General features: G+C 27.4%; 1 protein-coding gene across 6 annotated transcripts in view; it reads left to right on the top strand.

Annotated features, from left to right (window-relative positions):
• LOC112684144 (growth factor receptor-bound protein 14-like) overlaps nucleotides 1-23,520 on the top strand; it is a 102,771-nt gene that overhangs the window by 21,999 nt on the left and 57,252 nt on the right. For 3 of the 6 annotated variants that reach the window (XM_025555480.1, XM_025555481.1, XM_025555482.1), the window contains exon 2: nucleotides 23,270-23,387. In XM_025555480.1, the coding sequence (XP_025411265.1) occupies nucleotides 23,270-23,387 (118 nt within the window). Of the gene's footprint in view, nucleotides 1-7,212; nucleotides 7,230-15,057; nucleotides 15,243-23,269; nucleotides 23,388-23,520 lie in introns of those variants that run through there. The other 3 variants (XM_025555479.1, XM_025555478.1, XM_025555484.1) reach the window with 2 other exon arrangements.

The raw sequence follows: 23,520 nt of genomic DNA, 5'->3' as shown, positions 1-23,520 counted from the left end.
ATTATTAAATTAAAACATATATTAAGTTAAAAAATATAAACGTTTACTTTTGATCGAAAATAAAATCTCAGTCAATTTAATTTGCATGTAATTTTTTTATGCCACAAAAGACAAAAATTATAGTAACAATAATACACTGGTATAAATTAAGTTATAAATTAATCAATAAATGCTATACAAATAATGACAGACAATCTATGCAAGAATAAATTACAAAAAATATTAATGAAATAATGATAATATTATTTTCTATACCATTAAATAAATAATTTTGTTATACCGATTTTAAAAATAAATATTTTGCGTAATATTTATGTTCATATTCATAACCTTATTAGTTAAGAAAATTCTGGTATACTCGTGTAAAAAAACAATTTTATTATCATTGTGATTCTAAATGGTTGGATTATTATATTTTATTAACTAATATTTAAAGAATTATATTTTATATTAATAAAAACTGAAACTATTCTAAAAAAATATAAATGATTTGTTTCCGTACAGGTGATCTTGAAATCGTAGGAATATAAATATTTTACGTGACTAGGACCGTCACGGAAGGTTTATGTAAGGAACAAAACGAATACATTTTGATTTGTAATTGTATCATTTCCCTCATTTGACAACTATATAAGACACGTAAGTCATGCACAAGCACACATATGTTGTAAATGACAATGTAAATGTAATATGAGCCTATCATTATAAGTATTATAAATGTATACATTCATATATAGTTGTATAATTTTTTTGGAGCAGTTGAATACGATTATAATTTATAGTCACTTTAATTTTGCGCAATTTCATGTACTATACATTTGATTTATATACTTAATCCTTACTTTAATAAATGTAAGTAAGCAATAACGTTTGTAGTTGAGATCTTGGAATCGCGATAGTAATGATGGTTATAAAAATTATTCTGACATAATAAAAAAATATAATAGATACTAATAATATAATACATAATACAAAAAACCCCGACTAAAATTATTATACATTTAAATTTACATAAACATCGTTAAACAACTAAATTAGTATAAAACTATATAATCACTCGAGGTTGGATGTATAAATGTTAAACATGCAAATATTTTATTTCACACATGAAAAATCATATTACATTAATAAATAATTTTATGATGTGTAACAAAACAACGAATATTATTTTATGATTTTATACAAGTAATTTTTTATTTTTGTATTCCACGCATATATGAACCTACCTGGGTATGAACGGACTCTGTTCAAAATGGAAATCTGTAAAATCAGACCGATTTTATATTTCACCTTGGACGCATTTCATTAAAAATTAGTTACTTTATACGGAAAACGTGACTTTCACGGTCGACTATTCTGATAATACCCTCGATAATATCACTCAATGAATTTATAACATTTCTACATCGAGATAGATTTGTTGTGTAGATTACCTCTTGATTATCTTTCACCGTCAAGTGATTAATATTGAGTGTAGGTTAAATTCCAAAACACATAATAATAGTCTGAATACATAGAATACTATCTTAATATCAGCATAATAAACTCGTACTATCGACTAAGTCGTATCTATCGTCGTTCATTGCAAGTATTACCAACCATGTTATCCGTGTAGAATAAGTGTTTATAATATTAAATAGTGACAGGAATGATCGCGTTAATTTTGTGTGAACTAGACATACGAGTACGCGTTCGACTTTCAAGCGTGAACTTAATTCTTATACTTTAAGTACAAAACGTTTTTGGTTCAATGTAATTATAATTATTAATTTATACTCAATAAAATCATAGGACCAGAATAAAAAATTCAATAAATAAATTACATAAGCAGAAACTGTAAATTTGTAAAAAATGTAAATTTTTAAGGTATAAAAAAATGTTTAGAAGTCAAAGTTGCTTAGAAAAAAAAGAAATCCAAATTTAGTTTCAAAAAGAAAGTTCTTATTTAAAAATATATTTTTAACTGTATATGAGTATTTATAGTTAGCAGTAAAATATATAAAGATCATTCAAATGAGTTTTTTCAAAAATTGTAAAATAACAACAACTAAAACACAAAATTCAAATTGCATTGCTCTGCGAAAAGATATTGACAGTTTTCAATAACTGTTTAACAATAAAAACTGTATATAATTTACTTTTCTTTCCATTCAAAGATCTTGAGCTAAATCATTTTGAAAATTAACTCGAGATAGTTGATTTTAAAAATTATGAACTAAAATTTGTATATTATTATGAGATTTAAATTTATGAGCAGTTTACTGACATGAGAAAATGAATTAAGCATGATCTATATTATTATAAGTTCATATCAGTGATAGAAAAGTTCTTTTAAAAAATGAACTAGTTCATATTTAATGTCTGGAACTTGAACTAACTAATTCTTTAAAAGAACTTTTCTTTCACTGATAATCATAATTTTCTCATATCAGAATACTGCTCATAAATTTAAATCCCATAATAATATACAAGCGTGTGACCACTTGTGTATCTATCAGCAAGCACATTATAAACAAGAAAGAGCTTATTATTTATAATGTTAAATTGTTAGTGTGGACCCATAAGTTAAGTGGCATACATAGTCTTTCAAAACTTAATTCACTATCGCACTTGGTTACTAATTAATTCTGGTTGCGTTTTGTGCATTTGGGGAGTGTAATGATTTATATATTTTAAATCATTCCCCGTACATTTCAATATTAAAATAAATTGTGTTTTATGATTTCGATATAAAAACTGTGTATTTTTTAACATAAGTCAGTAAAATATTGAAAATTACATGTATTTAAGGAATGAAAATTATTTTCTGCTGATTGACATGAAACTCTTGCCAATAAATAAAAAAACACAATGTTATAATATAGTATTATTCTATTCGCATTAGAATCGATTATTTTCGCCATATTTGTACTTTGCTTTTTACTATAACGGCAAATATTTCATATCAATTCACAAGAAAAAAACTATTGATAAGCCATTAGTCTAGTGGATAATTATTAACTGGGCCTACAGACTAGGCACTCGGGTACCACGTCGGAGGTAGAACTTATCACCAAAAGTCTCTTTTCGACAATCCGTTTATTATTATTACTATACATTTTTGTCGTATTGTGTACATAGTACTACACTCTACAGGCCTTTGCACCTCACATATAGTATATTTTTCTCACCGTATAGCTTACATAATATGTTGAACACGCAAAACTGTATTGCCTTGGGTGGCGCAATACTATTATTATACTCCTATCAACATAATTGTTCAATACATTTATAGTTATTTATTATTGTTTAATTACTATCATTCGTTCAGATCATGTGTTTTAAATATATCTTTGTCACACATTGAATTATGACAAGTAAGCGGTTTGATTAAGCATGTATATCGGTGGTTTTCTTTTTATAATTTATAGAAACGAAGTCTTTGTTATTTTTTTTTTCCACTTAAAGAAACCCATACATAATCAATCTAACAGTTAGTTTCAGTTCGTAGATTAATAATATGGCCGAGAAAAAATATTCTAGGGTAGCCAAAAATAAAAATCAAGCAATTGTGACATTTCAAATTCATAAAATATTATACAAGATACACATATATACATATATATACACACCATTATTTTTTGGCGCTTACTCGATTTTTCATGCCGATGATATAAGTATCTGATCTATTTATATAAGTTTCAGCTCAAACACCCGCGGACGAATATACAAACTCGTAAAAAATTATTACGAATATATCTTATACTTTTTTATGAATTTTATATTTCATAATTCATACTGAATCATGTTTCTTCCATCGACACTTTTTTTTAAAATAAAATTATGTTCTGGTGTATAAAATCCAGTTGTAATAGCTCGTACGGATCTTATACCTACTCTACAATTTGTCACTGTCCATTACGTAATTTTACTGCGGAACGAGTAATTTTAAATTAGGGATTTGTGTATGCATCTGCTTATACGTTTCTTGTGGACGATGACTCAGCGGATCCATATTCCATATTCAATTAAAAAAATTATTATTTTATTTTTAAAACCTAATATTGTGATTATAAATAAATATATCTCATGAAATATTAAAAAAAAAAAACATTTGAATTAGCTTTACACATTATTAATTAGTTATACACATAAAATTAATTCATAATAAGTAATAAAATGCTATTTGATAAATTGTCTAATATTTCAATGAAAAAACTATATTTTGGAATTCAAGATGACGGATACTAAATTTATCTGTCAATAATAATTTGATCCTTATTCATTACTAATGAATAATTAGTGTTATAAGGAAAAATTAAACAAGTATTATGTTTATAAAATGTATAATATAGAAAAAATTGATTATATACATTTTATTCAACTAAGTTTCACGTAAGTTTAAGAAAAATATTTATAAAATATTTCCACACTTTTACTAAAATATTTTATTCATTCTTCTATACAATGTGTAATTTTCTTTAAGTGTTTTAAAAAATAGATAAATTTTATAAAATTATATAAAAAATAATTATCTTTTAAAATGTTTCGGCGAGTTTTTCAGTAAGTTCAGTTCTTACCTATCCATAAATCAAAGAATTCCATCGTATAAAATATAGAAAGCTTATAGTAAACTTTAAGCTATCAAGATTTTACTGAACACAATTTAAAACGTTATGTTTAAATCAACTGGATTTAAAATATTTTTTCGCAAATTCTTAATAATTAAAATATGTGTATAAATTATGTAAGACAATACTAAATGAAGATGTATAATGAGTGTGTATAAAATGAAATAATGTTTAGTATTTTATCCTCTCGCAAAAAATTACCAGTATAGATATGACTAATTATGCGGTTGTCAATCTTGATTGTATTTTTTTTTATATTAGAGTAATGAACTTTATGTGGAACGAACAATAAATTAAATTCATTAGGTCATAGGTATTATCAATGTGATTTCGTCTTTGAGCAAAATTTTAATTAATTTTATTTTTCCAAATGAATAATGATAAACTTACTAACATAGACAATTACAAATATAATTTATTGGATCATTTTATAACAATTCTTACTAAATATGTGATATTAATTGGACTGCTGCTTCATTGCATATCTTACTATTAAATGTTAAAGCAATAATTAGGCAAGATAATATAATAAATATATAATAGTTGGTACTAAAATATATTGATTATGAAATTTTCAATAAATTATTATTTAATGTTAGCACTTAAATAAAATTAATTTAGAGTAAATGTCCTCATTAATTTGTTTTATGGCTATATTTATAAGAAATATGGAAATGTGTATTTAATAATAAATTATTTAATGAAAAATTAATATTTATAGTTATCTAATACGAATCTATTATTATTTTAAAAATAAAATTGAGAAACATAATAAAATTGTATTTGGAATAAAATATATAACTAATTAAAACTTGTATATCAATATATTTAATTGAATAATTTATGCACTATAGATTTCACATTGTTTTCACATGTATTGAAATTAATTTTTAAACGTACTATGCAATACTTGAACATACTCACGATTAGTATATATGCTCAGTTACTGAACTTAGATCTCAGTAATAACAATAAAAGTAGAGCTTATGAGGTCGAATACAAATTGAAAAAGTTGACGGAAAAATTAAATTATATGAACTAAAATAGAATTACAGTTTAAAAAATTTGAATATTTTTTGGTTTATTTACGTGATTATTTTGTACTTAAATTAGCATATTATTGAAGTATAGTTTATACATATAAATATAGTTAAAATATTTAATTTAAATTATTTTGTAATTCAAAATTCCAATCCATTATTTTTTGTAGTACTTTATATTTTTGATGAGTAAAACGATTTTTTACTTTTTTGTTTTTATGGTTAATTGTTCATTATTATACACTAATTTTTGAACGAATTCATGGTGTGAAATACAACTTCATTTTAGCACAGTATTACAAAATTATTTAAATAGTTATCATGGTACTTTAATTTTAAGGAATTTCAATACGATTCAAGTTATTTCGCATTTAAAAGAAAACCCTCTCCTGCAGTCTGATACCGACCTATATACATGGAAAGCAATAAAATAAAATTACACAATACAATACTTATGACATGAAAGTAAGCGTTTTTATGGGATTATAACGGTCATTGTCGTTTTAAATATGTTTGCATGAAAAGCCAGCTCTTTATAGTTTTCATGCATTATCCCGAGCTACATAAAAATGTTTGTACGGCTTAAGAAGTTCTTCCGAATGGTAATTATAATTTGTTACGTAGCTTATTTGCTTGTGTTATAAACAGTAGTAGCTACTTATACGTATTATGTACGAGCCAGAGGAGAAGAAAAAAAATGAAGGTGTTCAATTATTATCAATTTAAATGCTTTTATTGGGTAATATTTTAGCACGGTATTTATTAGTACGCGTACAAAAAAAAATAAAAAAAAATAGTCAGATATTATCATTGCACAGATCAAAACCGTGCAATATTGTTCAAACGAACGTAAGATGACGTATAGAAACGATTGTCTTAATTTATGTTAAGTTTAATCAGTACTTGTTTAAAAACTAGTGGGAATATCGATCAAATAAATAATTTCCGGTGATTAAAATATTATAATGTCGATTTCGACGAACAAACATAATAATGTCTATAATAAAATGATACGACTATGATTAATTGGCAATCGATTATTCCGCACGACTTAAAACCTGTCACAGACCATCGTTAATTTCATATCTTTTTTTTTTTCTATGCTATATACGATGCACTTGAGTATGCAAACAAAACGTAAAGCAATGAGTTTCACGTTAATATTTTCATATTATTATCTTTTATCAATAATCTTTAACTCCGAACGATGAACGTTAGTTGTACGGTTGTATCGATGAAATCATCTCTCGCACAGTCGTACACCATAGGTCCGGTTGATATAATGATTTATTGTCATTTCACATCTAAACATTTTTTTTTTTTTACCATTACAGAACGCACGACGAGTATGTTTCACGCCGCTTTTTTTTTTTTTCAATTCCAAAGCCTCTTGGTTATAATGAACGTGCACTTTGATTCGCTAATGGTCTTCTAAATAAGGAAACATCGCCTGACCTATTGCTTTTCAATACTATTCAGTCTCCTCTAGATCGTCAAGACCTATTTACAGGCAATCGCCTATCCGTCGACCTTTCTCTTTGGAAGAAGACCAATTGCCCCGTGCGATAACGGTTATTATGTATGTATTACAATATTTTATTATGATGTAGGTACGAACCACTCGTTACGCGAGTACCACTAACCGTAAATCCGTCATTAATACGAGATAAGCCATCATTCAATAAACTGTTAATTATACGGATAATAAAACCGTGTGCATATAATTTTTATTTTTAATGAAATGCAATTCTCTTATCTTATCACTACAGGTTTCACCAAATCGTGTACAATTTATTCGCGTTTGTGATAAAAGTAGAGTAGGTAGGAATCCAAATTGATAGGTGTACTACAAATAATTAATCTTTTTCGAGTGTTTTTTTTTTTCATTCGGTTTGGTTCTTGAAAGAATTACAATCGGAGAAATATTTTTTTACAATTTTTTTACGACCGACATAATAATATTATGTGTTACTGCAATTAGAATAATACATGAAAATTACTTGAAATATTTATATTATATTATTTATATTTTCCTCCGGAAAAAAAACCCATTAAATGTTTGCGCGCGTGTAATAAAATGTTTTTGTAATTTTGTAAATTACGCGGAAACAATAAACGAATCATGTAAAACGAACGTCCAAGAACGGCGGTGGCGGCGGCAGGAAGGTATGGACTACGGTTAATTTGTCGTTTTTCACCACGCGTGCAAGGGATGTACTTTTTATTAATTTTTAGACGACACATTTGCCCACGCCATTTCGTCTAGGCGATCACGCGGACGTTAGTGTACAATTAAACGAAAAATCACTAAACGATCGTTGGTTCAATGCCATTATAATTACTGGCAATATAAAAAAAAAAGGTCAAATGCATGACTACGGTGTGATTGTAGCATTTCGAGCAAAAAATTAATGTATACATGTGTGTGCAACTGCGAACATCGAGAGAAAAATATCGCCAATAGGTTACTCCGTCTGTTGGTGTACAACGTGTGAGTAATAAATGTTAAAGCACGACTTATTCTGACTGTTTAAATAGATATCCGTGGCGATGCGTGTTCGTGTGGGTGTTGGTTTTTTTTTTCAAAACATTTTTTTTATTTTCCATTTAATAATCTAGAACAACAGAATGGTTTATTCGCGTGTACCAGTGTAACCGCGGTAGAAGAGGAGAGAACGCCCGTAATTATTATAAAAACATTTCGGTTTCAAAAGCGTTACGCGCGGCGTTAATCCGTAATACATTTGCGTTATCCTGGCGAGATTAGACCCGTTCGTATTTCCACGACTTGCGAGAGAACACCGAACACTTTTTCGCGTTAATATAAATATTATACCCGTAGTGCGCAGTTTGTGAGAATAAATAATAATGCATGCGCCAGATGCAATTTCAACGCCGACACAAAGACAACCGTAATAAAAACAGCAGCGTCGACGACGTCCTCACCGTATTACGTGTCCCAGTGTTAAGGATAACGTCTGCGCAATGCGTATCGACGGGACGCGAAATGAAATACTTATAAAACCGTAAATTTTTCATCAAAAACACTACAATACCACGTAGATCGTGTTACGATGTGCCAAGATGAATTCCATTCGGATATGAACCGTAAGAAAAGGACGTTTCTTGTTCGCGTGTTAAGCTGCGGCCCTGCTGGCAGTGATTCTGTGTTTTGAACGTTTCTGCGATTTTATAGGCGCGATTTCCACTAGCGATTTTGACGGGGACGATTTAACGATTTTACATGCGTTTTCCGCGAAACAAATAAGCATAGGCTATCCGAAGGGGAATTTCATACGCTTTTAAATAAATTCAAAAAATCATCGAAATGAATTTTTTGTCCGTCGCACGGGTGATACTACTTCTTATACGATTTTGGAAGCTATGAAAAACGAGATCGAAAAAGAAGACACAGCGGCAACTAGTTGTTCGGACACAACCAACGCGGAAGACATTTGGACAGCGATTAATCGCCGAATATCCAACCATTTTGTTCTTTCAGCGTTTACCGCACGTGTAAAGCTACACGTGCTCAGCGGGCCCACTACATACGAGTTACATAATTTTGTTAAAATCGCAAAAACGCAAATCGCTCTCAATGGAGCCACACCTTTACGCGTGTGAGCGTATATCTCGGTGGACCGGGAGTATAATCCGTTAAATCGTGCAATCCGAAACTCCTAAAAACCTAATCTAACGGCAATCGGCGCGAACAGCTATACCGCCGGTGGTGCCCGTAAACATACACTTCGCTGTAGATATTATTTTAATGATTTTCATGGAATAAAGAACGAGTCGTATCAGATAATTTACTACTTTTTTCTTTTTTTTTTAACGACCAACCGTACCGTCCAAATAATATTTCAACCCATATGCAATCGCGTATAACCCACTTGGGCATAGTTCAGTGGCAGATCCAGGATTTTCTTTTTCCTTTTTATTTTTTTTTTGAGGGGGGGGGATTGAAAAATGTTTTCCCTTGGGATATTTTTTATAACGTTGCAGTCAGTGATTGATAATGAATTAAGATAAGTAATATAAGTAATAGTAAGTAATATAATACATTAATTTAAATCTAATACTACTAATTTCTTGTGTAAATAAAAATATCAACTATATACTTTCCCTCGTACTTTTTGTAAAAAAAAATCTTAAATCTTTTTCTTGATCCATAAAATTATTTATTTTTAATAAACCCCCCCACCCCCCACCCCGTGGATCCGCCACTGTTCAACATCCCACGATTACATTTTCCCGCAAGTGTTCTCTGCCTCCCAAAACGTACGGCGCATTCCGGATTTCGTATACGTTTTCGTTTCTTCGTTGCTGTCGAAACCGTCGTACTCGTGTTTTGGTACCGTTCTTTTTCCACAATTTCTCTGTATGCGTTTCACGAAATTAATCCAACAGCACTGCGCACACGTTTATTAAACTATTTACACATTTGTCGCTCCCGTAATATTAATGCGAAAGAATATATTGTTTTCGGTGTCAATACTTACGAACAATGCAAAATTTAACATAAATATACCTACGCGTTATGAAATATAACTATTGTTGATAAATTTGTTTTTATAGATTTGCTCATCAGTTATTTTGTGTCCTCTTTAACGGAGCATTAGTATTATAGTTATTTAGTACATTATAATATTTAAAATCTCTTAGAACAATAAATATAGATATTCATTTATAACATAAAATGTAACGCCGAGACTAGTTTTTAATTCGATAAATACAATTTTCTTTTTCTATTCGAGAATTATATGTTTACAATTATCATAAATATAACTCATTAATTTTATACATTTGAATTTGATTGCACATAATTTCTGAACAGTGTCGGATATACTTATTCATTATAAGTAAAAATTAAAATAGGTACAATGGTCATTCGAAGGTATAATAGTCTTGTAAAACTTGTTATCGACATGCAATGTATAATTATTTTTGATAAATTTGCATTTAGTATACAGTAGGATTGAGTTTAACGGAATCTTCTTTCTTGAGTTGTTTTTTTTTTATACATATACATTGCTGAAAGTTATGTTGAATTTTTCTCTTTTTTCTAATTATAAATATAAACATTATATTTTAGATCCATAACTATGGGCGGATGTAATGAATATTGTATGCACGCACTTACTCTGGAAATAAGAACATATAGATGTACATAATAAACGGAACAGACCTAATACAAATAAAATATCTTTGCTCTGTTCGTTGAAACTACTACCGTACTAGTATTTTAGTATTCAATACATATAATATAATATAATATGTACATGATGTATACTGTGAACTTATATAATACGTATATATACGAAACTAAAAAAAATATATATGAAACCTTGTCTAACGTAAAGTTCTTGTAATAATTAAATATTGAATGTATGTTACGTGTATGGTAAATGTGATATTGTCATTTCGTGATACATTATGCATATAATATCACTGTTGGTAATACCGGGGATTATTATTATATTGTTAAAAAAAATTATATATTATGGCCGTGTATATTATAAGTAGGGTTCTTTGGTCTTATATCATTTGCATACTTATACTGCAGAATGTACTAAATAAAAGAGCTAAAAAAAAACACGGAAAAATGATTTATTAAGAGGAACGCCACACCAAAAGTAAAACGTATACAACGACCGATGGAACGCGCTATTAGGTGTTTTCAAGAAGCGCAAGCACGCGAACCCGTACATCGACACGCCCATCATTCGTAGCCGTTATATATTTCATAGTACGAAAAATAGAAACTTTAGTTTTCATACTTCAATCATTTTTTTAATACCAATATACGTGGCATACTTAACAATTTGAAATTACAATTCAGTAATATTTTTATGCGTTTCAGTTTTTAATTTAATACTATATTACTTTCCGAAACGTACTACGTTCAACTCATGATCAAAAAATATATTTATATATGAAAATATACTTGAGTCCGTATGTGATCGCGTAATTTAAAAAAATAGATAGTGTTAACAAGAAACACCAATCCATAAACGTTATTTACCAAACATAATTTTCTCTATATCAACCATATTATTTTTTAAATTTATTAGAAAACTAATATTATTAAATAATAAATTTAATTATTTTCAATAAATTGTATTACTTACTTTATTCATATCTCCTATGCTCTGACAAGACCACAAGAAATGACCTTTCTAATCATGTAATCCATTGTTCTGTAATGATATTATAGCTTTAACTTCGTAATGATAATCTGAATATGAGAAAAGTGAATCAATTTTTTCAAGGGCGTATTTGAGGGGGGAAGGGGGCTTCGCCCCCTCATGGCTCGTATATTTTTTTTTTTTTAATTATAATACATTGATTTAATTAAAAAATGTAATGTATAAATAATTAAGAATATAAATTACTACTCTATCATTATAATATGATAATAAATTCAATAATATGTCAATTAAATCATGGATATCAATTTTTGTTTATCTTCTAATATCATAATATCATTGGTTTTGGAACGAATAATAGTATTATCTTCCACAGATATTGCTACGGTTATAGACATTTATAACCATAACCGAGGTATTTATCAGATAATATAAAGTAACTTAAAGTAACACTTTTTTTTACCACCTATTACTAGTTAATATTTATATAATAAAAATATTATTAATATTATATTATAATTATAATGTATAAAAATAATAATATAAATAAATAAATATATTAATATTTATATTTACTAGTTAATCATTTTTTGGTGCATTTATGCATGTTGTATATTTTTATATTTATTAGAGCTACATAAGTCCTTAAAAATTTTACTCGCCTATTTTTTCTTTTACAACATAATATCTGGTACTTTTTTTTATGCATAGGTACTTATTGATTTTTTCTTGTGTACAAATGCATGCATAGTTGTGTATTTTATAGAGCTAGAAGCCCCTAAGCCAAATAATAATCATAATAACTGACAATATTTGTTTCCAAATTCTTTAACTTATAAATATTGGACAAAAATATATTTTTGTAGATTGAAAACATGTTTAAGATCAAGAATAGACCAATATAGACTAACAGGTTGAATTTTGCTGCATGTGAATAAAGATATTATTGTATCCATTGATGAACAATCAACAAATTTGTCAAAATGAAAAAAAGAAATTTGTAATTTGTTATTTGGCTACTTACCAACCTTATGTTTTCTACTTAGATATTTGTTAAATTAAGTTACCTATCTTTAAATATATCTTAAATAATTTTTAATTTTTAAAGTTTTTAAAAAATAATTAAAAAGTACTATTACTAGGTACTATGTTTATTTGTTATTATTTTTATACAGGATTCAGACTGAAGGTACAATTTTAATATAAGAACTATTTGTGTTGTTATTATTAATACTTATTTTATATGCAGTAGGTTTTAAATATATAAAATAAATATTTAATTCAATTTGGTACTTGTATTTTTATTTATTCACTCGAATAAGCAACAGGAACATGAGCTGTAGATAATGAACTGTGAATTATTTTTAAGTTTGTATTGAAGAAAAATTAGTTACCCCCCTCAGTGGTGTAGCCAGGATTTTTAAATTGGGGGGGAGGGCTAACCACTTTTTTGGATAAGTAAGGTAAAAGAGGATATGAGAATTCACCCTTAACCAAGTTTCTAAACGTATTTCAAGCATTTTAGTAAATTAAAACGAACATCCATTAATTCTATTAAATAGTCAAGATACATTATACATATAAACACGGCCCATGTGGGGCTTTAGCCCCATTAGCCCCCCTCTTGGCTACGCCACTGTCCCCCTCCCATGGCCTCAACTCAAATATGCCCCTAAATTTTTTGAAGACAATGGTTAAAAATGATTCCGAAACTTGATTTGTATTTATTTCGGTTTATACTTTGATAAATAAATATCGTTTCATCATCTTAAATTGTATAACAATTAAAATTAGTTATTGTACGGATTTAATACCGATGATACAAAATAGTAATACTAATAGTAAATATTTACTTTTAAAACTATATGAAAAATTAATTTAAAAATAGAAAAATCATTGAAACTTTAACTTTTTTTAGTATTATAGAAATATTATTCTACACAGAATAAATCAATTTGCTAAAAATATGATAGTAAACAGATAATCGTTAGTAGTACAGTACAAATAATTCATTAATATCTAATTTTAAGAAATCAATAAAACTATAAATATAAATTAAATATATTCAATATATTTGGTTTTGTAGTTGTATAATTTATATCGAATATTAATAGGAAAAGAATTGTTCGTGACGGAAACAAAATCTATCTGTTAAATCGTTCATTGTGTGTGTGTGTGTGTGTATATATCTTTTAAATATCCAGTTACACGAATTATTGATACGACACACCTTGCACCAAGTATCAAATTTTAAGATCAATTTTACTCATATTATTATTATTTTTTTTATTAAAATACTAAAATATAAGCATAAGATAATCATAACCAGAACTCGGAACATCATGTATTTGCATATTTCTTAGAAAGCTGCATATTCAAAATCTGTTTAGATACAAACTCGTTTCATGATTCATACAATTGAAATACAAAAACTTATGTTGCATATTTTTGCATATTTCACTAAATTTAAATAATTTCACATATTTAAAATTGTTAAGCTTATTAATTCATATTATACTTATAATTTATTACAAATTAACAAATTTTTAATTGTTGAGAATTGTAAATTAAATAATTTAAAAATAATTAACTACCACACATGTAGCATTGTCTATATTTGAAATGTTCTATACCGAGTATTAATTGTTAATTTGTTACCATCGGTCTGATTTAAATTAAAATATTTTCAAGAATAAAATATTTATATTTAACTAGAGTTGTAACTACTGCCATTAGCGACGCGTACAGCCGTAGTAACTTTTACTAAGAATTAAGAATTGGTTGAAACTCGAAATCTTCACCGCTCGTTTGATTAAATTAGAAATTAGACAAAATAGGTACCACTAAATCAATAATATTTGATTGTGTTGCACTGAAGTGTATGTGTGCATACGAGCATCAAAAACACATTCGTGGGATTGCCCCACCAACACAAGTATTGCCAGGGCACGAGCGACCTGTGCGACTGCACAGGGCAGCATTTTTTTTAGAATTTTAGAAGTGGTATCATTTATAATTAAAAATATGTATTTTTCATCATTTCTCATTATATTTATTCATTGCAAATCCGAAATAATGCATATTATATTATTTTGACTGGTACTGTGTTATATTATATTATTTAGTATCGAAAAATACCTATTTATAAACAATATAATACAGAATAGTCGCTAGATCGGCGCAATTCACGATTATCTTTACGGTTTCTAGATAATGTTCTCCAAAAAAGTATGTACAATAATAATTTTTATCAGCGATAAAAATAGTTTGCTTATGACGAGTACGATAATACGTAGTCTATTGATTGTATATATTTTACCATACATTTGTATATACAATTTAAAAGATTTTATTTTAACCATTCGTCAGGGAATTGTTAAAGACGACAATCATAGGGTGCTGCGTATATTTTTAATATATCATCTTCGTCATTTTCTTATTCGGTGAGTAATTTCCTATTTTAAATAATTTAACAATTATTGTTATTATTAAGTGAATAATTATTTCAATACAATAGAAAATTAAAAATACTTCCTGATGTCTGACTTAAAATTTTGAATGTACGTAACCTACATATGAATTCATTGATACGAGTATTTTATCTAGGCTATTAACAAAACGGATTCTTAATTTTCAATACACAAAACTTTAAAATTGATACTTTATTTTTAAAATTCTGTGTAATTATTCCATTAATTTGTACCAGTTCAAAGCTGTCTTGGTCTGTGCCAAAGCATTATTTTGTTGTTTATTATATATATATTATTCTATATATTGTTTTGGCCATTTTATCAATATTATTGTTTTGTAAAAATGTATTATTTTCATACATAGTATTCGGTGGCGCAAATCAGTGGCGGCTTGAACTTTTTTTTTTCTTGATACACAATTAATATTTTTACATCACCCACCACGGCATTTTTTAAAGAATTTTCACTAGGTGATCAGAATAAAATTTGCATTTTTAATATATGAAATGTACAATATAAATAGTGTATTATAAATCATAAAAACCTCTTAGATATAATATTTTATTATATTTTATATGACATATATTATAAATTGGTAGTTCATAGTTCTTGATACACAATAGCACGAGAACCCGAACCGCCACTGTATATTAATATTATTTATTCTAAAAATATAACCGTGTAGATAACAAGGAAACTTCCCTAGAAAGTTTTGTTATCTATGGTCATTGTGTCATATATACCTAAATTTAGCGATAGACGATTATTCGAGTACAGAGCGTGTGAGAAGATATATTGTATCCTTGGTAAAATATTATTAAAATTTTTATTTAAAGTTTTTATTTTTGAACATTTGTAGTAAATACTAAATTCATACTAAATATTTTTTTTCTATACCTATGGAAAGTATTAAAAATGTTCTCATGGCCAAACATTGACGATTGGGTGGCCACAAAAGAACACTGGGTCAGGGGCGTAATTAGACTGACTTCTATGGGGGGAGGGGGTGAATTAAATTTTTTCTTTAATTCAGGCTCAACATTTACAAGTAAAATTTTTAGTAATATTTAAATCAGATGAATCCTAAATATTTGTTTTTTTTTTTTCAATCTAATGCCGGATCCTTTTAGAATAGACTTTTGTGTAGTTCTTTTTTAACACCTATCTGTGTTTTGAAAGTTTTGCTAGTAATTTATTTGATTTTTCACTAAGTATGGACTAGGGCTCAAATCAAAATAATATATATTGTTTACCGTTATGGGACATTTAAACGTTATTCAATTTAAGAGTTTTAAGCATTTAATACAAAATAAAAAATTCATTTAAATACGTTCAATACGTTATACAAATTTAAACGTTTAAAAAATTTTCCGTTTACCGTTATTGACAATTAAAACGTTATGAACAATTTAGAGTTTTGCATTATTTAAATTAGAGTAAAATTTAAAACGTTTTCAAATATAGTATTTAGCAATCAATACTATGTAAAATAACATTACATATTTTAAATAATAAATTATATATATTACCTTTAACCAGTGGTGTATCGGCAAATATATTTGTGGGTATACACACTAAAAAAATATGGATATTAATCCTAAAATAAATTTTCTTGCTTTGCCCGACAATTATTTTCTTTCGATACGTTCGAAAAAATTGAATTAATACTTTGTAACTACATGTTTATAACTTCTATTAAGACTATGAAATATAACACCACAAAATATACATTTGCAGCGCGTTATGAATTGCATAATGCAGCTGAATGTTCACACTCCATACTATTTTATTCAATGTTATTCACTACAGATAACAAAATACATTAAGCACAGCGTAAACTGTAATCTTCAACAGGTAAATATTTGAATCAATTTCATAGTTTATAATAATTTTTTCCAATGAATTATTAAATTATTATTATTATTTTTTTTTTGTTTGCAAGTTATTGTAGAAGCATATACTTGTAAAATAATATTTTACATTAGGTATACGCCATACGCCGTATACTCGTGTATACGTACCAATATACTCCTGCCTTTAACGATATTTTCTTTTTGTAATTCTTATAATTCATAACTTATAAATAAAGCAATCATATTTGTTGTATAACAACAATAAAATGCACATACTATATAAAATATGTATTTATTGTCAACTTATAACTTATGCATGATGTATTACTATTAATGTTTCATCGGTTTTCACCGAAATTATTTTTGATGAGGCTGGCCATACGGGTTCCGCGCCGACAATATCCGACGTATTTAGTTAGTTATAACCAAGGCTCGGAACTTTATGCGCTAAAAAATACTAAAATATGCGTTAAAAACATCAAAATATGCGGTATAATATGCAGTAAAAAATTGGAAAATAATTGCTTAAAAATTAATAAACTGACTACTGACTAGTGTACAGTGTACAATGAAATCACTTGCATGCAGATGTATGCAGTATTATAACGAACAGAAATAATATTGTGTATAATCGAAAAACCTAATGGTTAAACATAAATTTTTACGAATTACCTATGGTTATACAATTTGTATATGTCGTGTTACAAAATATTAATACAAAGGTAAATTTGTATAAAAATAAATACGGGCCGGCGGTGGTCACTATTACGAGTTCTCGGTACTATAAAGATTATAATATTATTGTTAAGTGCAATGGGAGCCGAAGCAATAAAAATAATAGCCGTTGATAAATTAATTTATTTTGTCAAATGATATAAAACTTAGAATTTTGGTTGTCATAATCACCCCTGCACTGGGTGGTCTTTTGGACATAGTAACAATTACCTTAAAAAATACCCTGTCACCCACCCTAAAAAAATTATCACTGCTATCCAAAAGGTGAATTCATAGGTTTTTAATAGATAAGTAATAGGTAAATAATTGTAATTAATTTGTGTATACAGTAAATATATACCCCAATATCACCCCTAAACCAATTATAGTTATATTATATGACAAATCAAACCACCCATTAATATTTTTGTGAATCACGCAATTCAAATATACCTCCTTTAAGCCGCCACTGGCGCAAAAAGAAAAAATGTTTAAGGGGAGTTCAAGCCCCCAGCAGTTTTTTTTAATTTAATAGTATTGGTATTTCTATAATTCGGTTAAATTAAAGTGCAGTAGATAATTTATACATATTATAACATACTTACAAATATTTTCTCAATAAATAAATAAATACATTTTGTTCCTAATAATAATAATCAGAATTAGGATGTTGATGACCTTTAAAACAACATAAAAATTCCCTAAACAGTCTAAATAATGAATATCAAAAATGACTAAAAAATCTATTTAAATAAGTGAAAACAATTGAAAATTAAAAATAAATTTATTATTGGAGGAATAGGCGTGATAATGGGTGTCTGAGTACCTTAAGCTTATTTCAAAAATGTATAACACTGAAATAACATTGATAATTTGTATTTTTATTTTTATTAAATAAAGGTATTATTGTGCCTTAATTCAATCTACTTATAATTAATTAAACTTCCCTAAGTATTTTTTAAATTTTCGGTAGACGAAATTTTATAATTTGATCTCCTAAAATATAACCCAGTTTGTAATTAATTATGTTAATTTTGTATAAATAACTATGTACTAATTTTAGGATAACCATTTATTGAAAGGGGAGGAATTTTTTTATTTGCACGGGGTGGCAAAATACTTAGCACCAGCCCTGAGTATTGCAATTTTTTTTAAATCTGTGATGTTATTTTGCAAGTTATTTGTAAGTATTTGCAAGTCGATTCTTAGAATTTGCAACTCCAAACAATCACCGTGATATCAAAAAAATGTTTTAATTTAATGATATTTATTAAAAATTGGATACACAATATTTTTTGTTTTTCCTTCTGGTGCGTACACAAATAAATCAAGTTTTCCGATGCGTGAGCAAACCACATTCACATATACACTCTAGGTGCACACTAAGGTGTGTGTCAGTGAGGTTCTTTTCTGTTTTTTCGGTGTTATAACAACAAAACAAGGTTAGGTAATTTAAGAAGGCATAAGAGACATACAAACATTCTCTTTTATATATTTAGATAACCATAAGTTTTCATTTGATAGCCTCTTCAAAGTTACTTTGAGGCTACCTTGCAATGACTTGTAAATTTTAAGGAGAGACTTGCAAATTAAAAACCTAAATTGCTATCATTTTAAAAGTTTTGGGACTAAGTGTGCTAACTTCTTAACTTTTTAAGTTCTAACTAGCTCCCCGGTAAACTTGTGAATTCTAAAAATGGACTTGCAAATAATTGTTAATAAATAGCTTTCGTTTTGTGCTAAAATTAGTAGGTCAACTTTCCAACTTCTAAATTGTATAGTAGCCGACTGAATTAATGGCAAATTTTTATTAATCACTAATTTTCGTTTGGTACTGATTTCAAAATTCTAGGTCAAAACGGGTGGATTAGGTACGTGATGTTGGCCCAATTTTTCATTTTTTGGTTTCATGATACAAGTTTGGACTTATAAATTCTTAAATCTGACTTTCAAATACTTGCAAATAACTTGTAAATAATGGCAAAAATTTAAAAAAATTACAATTCTTAAATGAACCAATTCACAAACGTGTTTTCGACGCACATGTACACATAGATAACGAAAGATCATTTTCTGTTAACAAAAACCTTCCAAACCACAACAGACGATAAATTAAACTAGAAATCATTAAAAAACATATTAACGTGGTTTAATAATCGTTCTATTTGATAATTTTTACTTTTTTTAAATTGAGGACTTTGGGAATAAAATGATTCAGGGTTCAGTTCTCTGATCTACAAGAAAAAAATATACTTAAAAAAATACATTTTTTTTTTTATAATTAAGCTATATATTTTATAGTAAAAATAATTGTATACGAATATACTACATATTTTCACTATTTTTAGTGCATATGTATGTACGTATTTCATTGTTTTTAGCGCATAAAGTTCTGAGCCTTGGTCATAACAAAACATGTAGTATAACAAATAGTTTATACTTTTATTATAACCTTGCTCAAGATTAAATTAAGCTAACATTAAATATATGTATTCAAATGTATAAATTAATTGTATAATTTACATAAGTAGTGCACCATTCATAAAAATGTATATTATCTGAGTCAACAATTTCCTTCAATACATTTTGATCTTCATCATGAGATAAATTTACATGAATTAATATTGACATTTTAAAAACTAGAAGATATAGGTATATTTGTAAATTGTCTGAGTATATTTTTACTTTATGGGGCACCTTAAATTTTAAAATATTTTTTTTTTTTTAGTTTTGTATATTTTCAACGCTGAATACGATGATGTAAAGGAAAATTGGCGCTAATTATTAGTTACAGTCATTTAAAGTTGACAGTTTTGTTTAAATAACCTATGTGGATTCATTGTTTAAATCTATGACGTGGAGCAATGGATAACATGGTCTTACAAGTACAGAGGGAGGTACTGGGTTCAAATTACAAGAATGTTGTTGAATGTTTTAGCAATTTTTTTGTTACGTTAAAATCAGTATGAAAATATAATATTAAGTGTATTATTATATTTGTAGTATTTTACTTTTTTTTCCTGTGGCCTACTTGGGGTGATGTTGAATAGCAAATCGAGTGATATTTTCGTTTATAACATTCCGAGCGAGTGAGCCCGCTCGGTTTCGAGGTGCAGTAGAAAACTTCTTTTTACCCAGTAACTTACTGAGGTGGTGTTGACTTAATATAAAATGTTAAGGTTATTCGGCTTTAAAATTATCGTTCTCAAAAAAAAAAAAAAAATGTTACCTGTGTGGGGGGATTAAATTCGGTTACGTAGATAAATAATCGACGTTACTATCACTGCGCAACACTTTTAATCATTTTTAATGATGCATAATAAGTATTTAAGAGTTTTAGTATAAAACTATAAACTTTAATTAACTATAACTTCAAAACTAAGTTCTTGCGCCAAATTATAATATAATCATCATTTTTTTACCCAAAATATGACTAAGTTCTCCCAAAAAATTTAAAAAATGTAGGATGCCCCATAAACTAGAAATGTTCCATTGTATGTAGTGGAGTTCTAGGCAGAGCCTAGAATGTAAAGCCTCTTTGGCTATACAGGTGTTTTTGGGTACACAAAGTTTAGTGGCCGTTATAGAAGCAAGAGTACAATTATTATAATTTCCCATTACTTAATAATTTCCAAATTATAAGAAACATTTGGGAGTCAAAACGATATTTTTAAACCTTCCTCTTTGTTCAACGTATCAACGATATTATTACGAAAATAAAATAATAAATAATCTTGTAGCCCTCTGCCACTATGCGTCGAAAACTTGTTATTCCAATATATCCCTAAAAAGCAATCGTCGTATTTTAATACAGTAGGGTCTCGATAATCCGAATACTGGCTATAATCCGAAAGACACGGTAATCCTCTAGCTTGAGCAGTACCGAATCGCTATAAATATTATATTAACTGGCTGTATTTACACACACATACATAAATAATTATAATAATAAGTTTTTGTGTACATTGTTATACGTTGTGAACTACGAGTTTTTACTAGAGATGGGCCAAAAGTTTGAATCGATGTTCCGATGTATCTACATTTGAATTATTGATGTTGGTGGTCGATATTTACGACAAAAACATCGATGTTTACCTTAATAAGTTTTAAGAAAAATTGTATTTATGTTATATGTATGTATGTTACGTATAAATTGTAAAATGTTTGAAATAAATACGATATTTAAACATTGGACTTCAGATTAGAAAAAAATCAATTTTTTTTTCAATACATCGCAATAAAAACATTGATGTAGGGTTTCGATATATTGAACAAAACATAGATGTTTTTAAAAAATCGATGTATTTTACCCATCTCTAGTTTTTAAGTGATTGATTAAAATTGCAGATAAAAATAAATTTCATAATTTAAATTCGTATGAAGTCGATGTTTTTATTAAGCCATACATAATCCGAACAAATCGGTAATCCGAACGACCCCTTTCTCCGATCTCTTTCAAATTTTTCAAGTTTGAAATATGAAGAGATAGTATTGAATACCTAGTATCATTAATTATAGAATAGTATATTCTATTATCAATACTATTATTTAAGTCAAAATATATTAAGGATTTGTATAATTTTGTTAATTGTAAAATGTGTTATATTTTTATCTTGTAAACAAATAGCTGCAAATTAAAAAAAATATTTATCCATTTTTAATTATTAATTTCGATATATTAATTATACTATGATTTATTTATCTATTCATATTTATATTTCTACCTACTTCATTTTTAAGGCACCGCATCAGAAGTAAAATAATATACTTAAATTTATATAATTAAATAAAAAAAATTATATTATTTGAGGGGGTAACCATATCAAAAACTTTAAAAAAAATTACCAAACTTATCATTTTTCATAGCACTTATAATTTATACTTTTAATATTACTAATACTTTATCTTATAATATATTAACAAATGTTTGATTTTTCGCATATTTTTAAATTCTACAAAATAATTATTTATTGGTACTTTTTTTTTTTTATTGGAGAATTTCAACAAAAAATTACATCTCGATCATGATTGGGTTAGCAGGAAAAAATTAACTCCTTAAATTGGATTTATTTTCATGCAAATATTAGTTGTTGTGACTGGTATTCATAAAAAAATTTTTTTAACTTGATCTCGACAAAGAAAATTCATGTTATATCATACCTTCAAATCGATTAAAATTTCATGATTAAAATTCAGTTAAAATATAATAAATCAAAATATTATTTTTAAAATTTTTACTTTAGTAATTGTACTAAATAATAATTTTGAAGTCTACTATAACAATTTTAAACTTAAATCTATCGATAGCAATAATAAAAGTAAGTGATTCAAAATCATGTTTGAAAATCTTGGATACCCTCCCTCTCGGCACCACTACTATGTGCCCGGTGTATCGATATTCATTTTCTACATGAGCATTTTTTCCATTTACAGGCTTTGGTCATTGATTAGGAAAATAATTTCTAAATATGATGATATGACGTCGTCGTTGCCTTACAGAAGATTTGGAAACGAAAACTATTCGGACTGCCAACTGGAACTTCGTACGACAGTAAGACACAACATTTTTTTCGCATTAAAAATAATTTATTACATTCGCAAACTCGCTCGGTATTAAGTTAAATATTTATGTGATAACATTGGGAATACGACAAAGTATTATAAACAATTTGAACGTAGGTACA

Source organism: Sipha flava, unplaced genomic scaffold (assembly GCF_003268045.1).
Source record: "Sipha flava isolate LNK unplaced genomic scaffold, YSA_version1 241_pilon_pilon, whole genome shotgun sequence".
Taxonomy (NCBI): domain Eukaryota; kingdom Metazoa; phylum Arthropoda; class Insecta; order Hemiptera; family Aphididae; genus Sipha; species Sipha flava.
The sequence above is the reverse complement of the archived record's forward strand: the minus strand, read 5'-3'. Positions and strand labels throughout refer to the sequence as shown.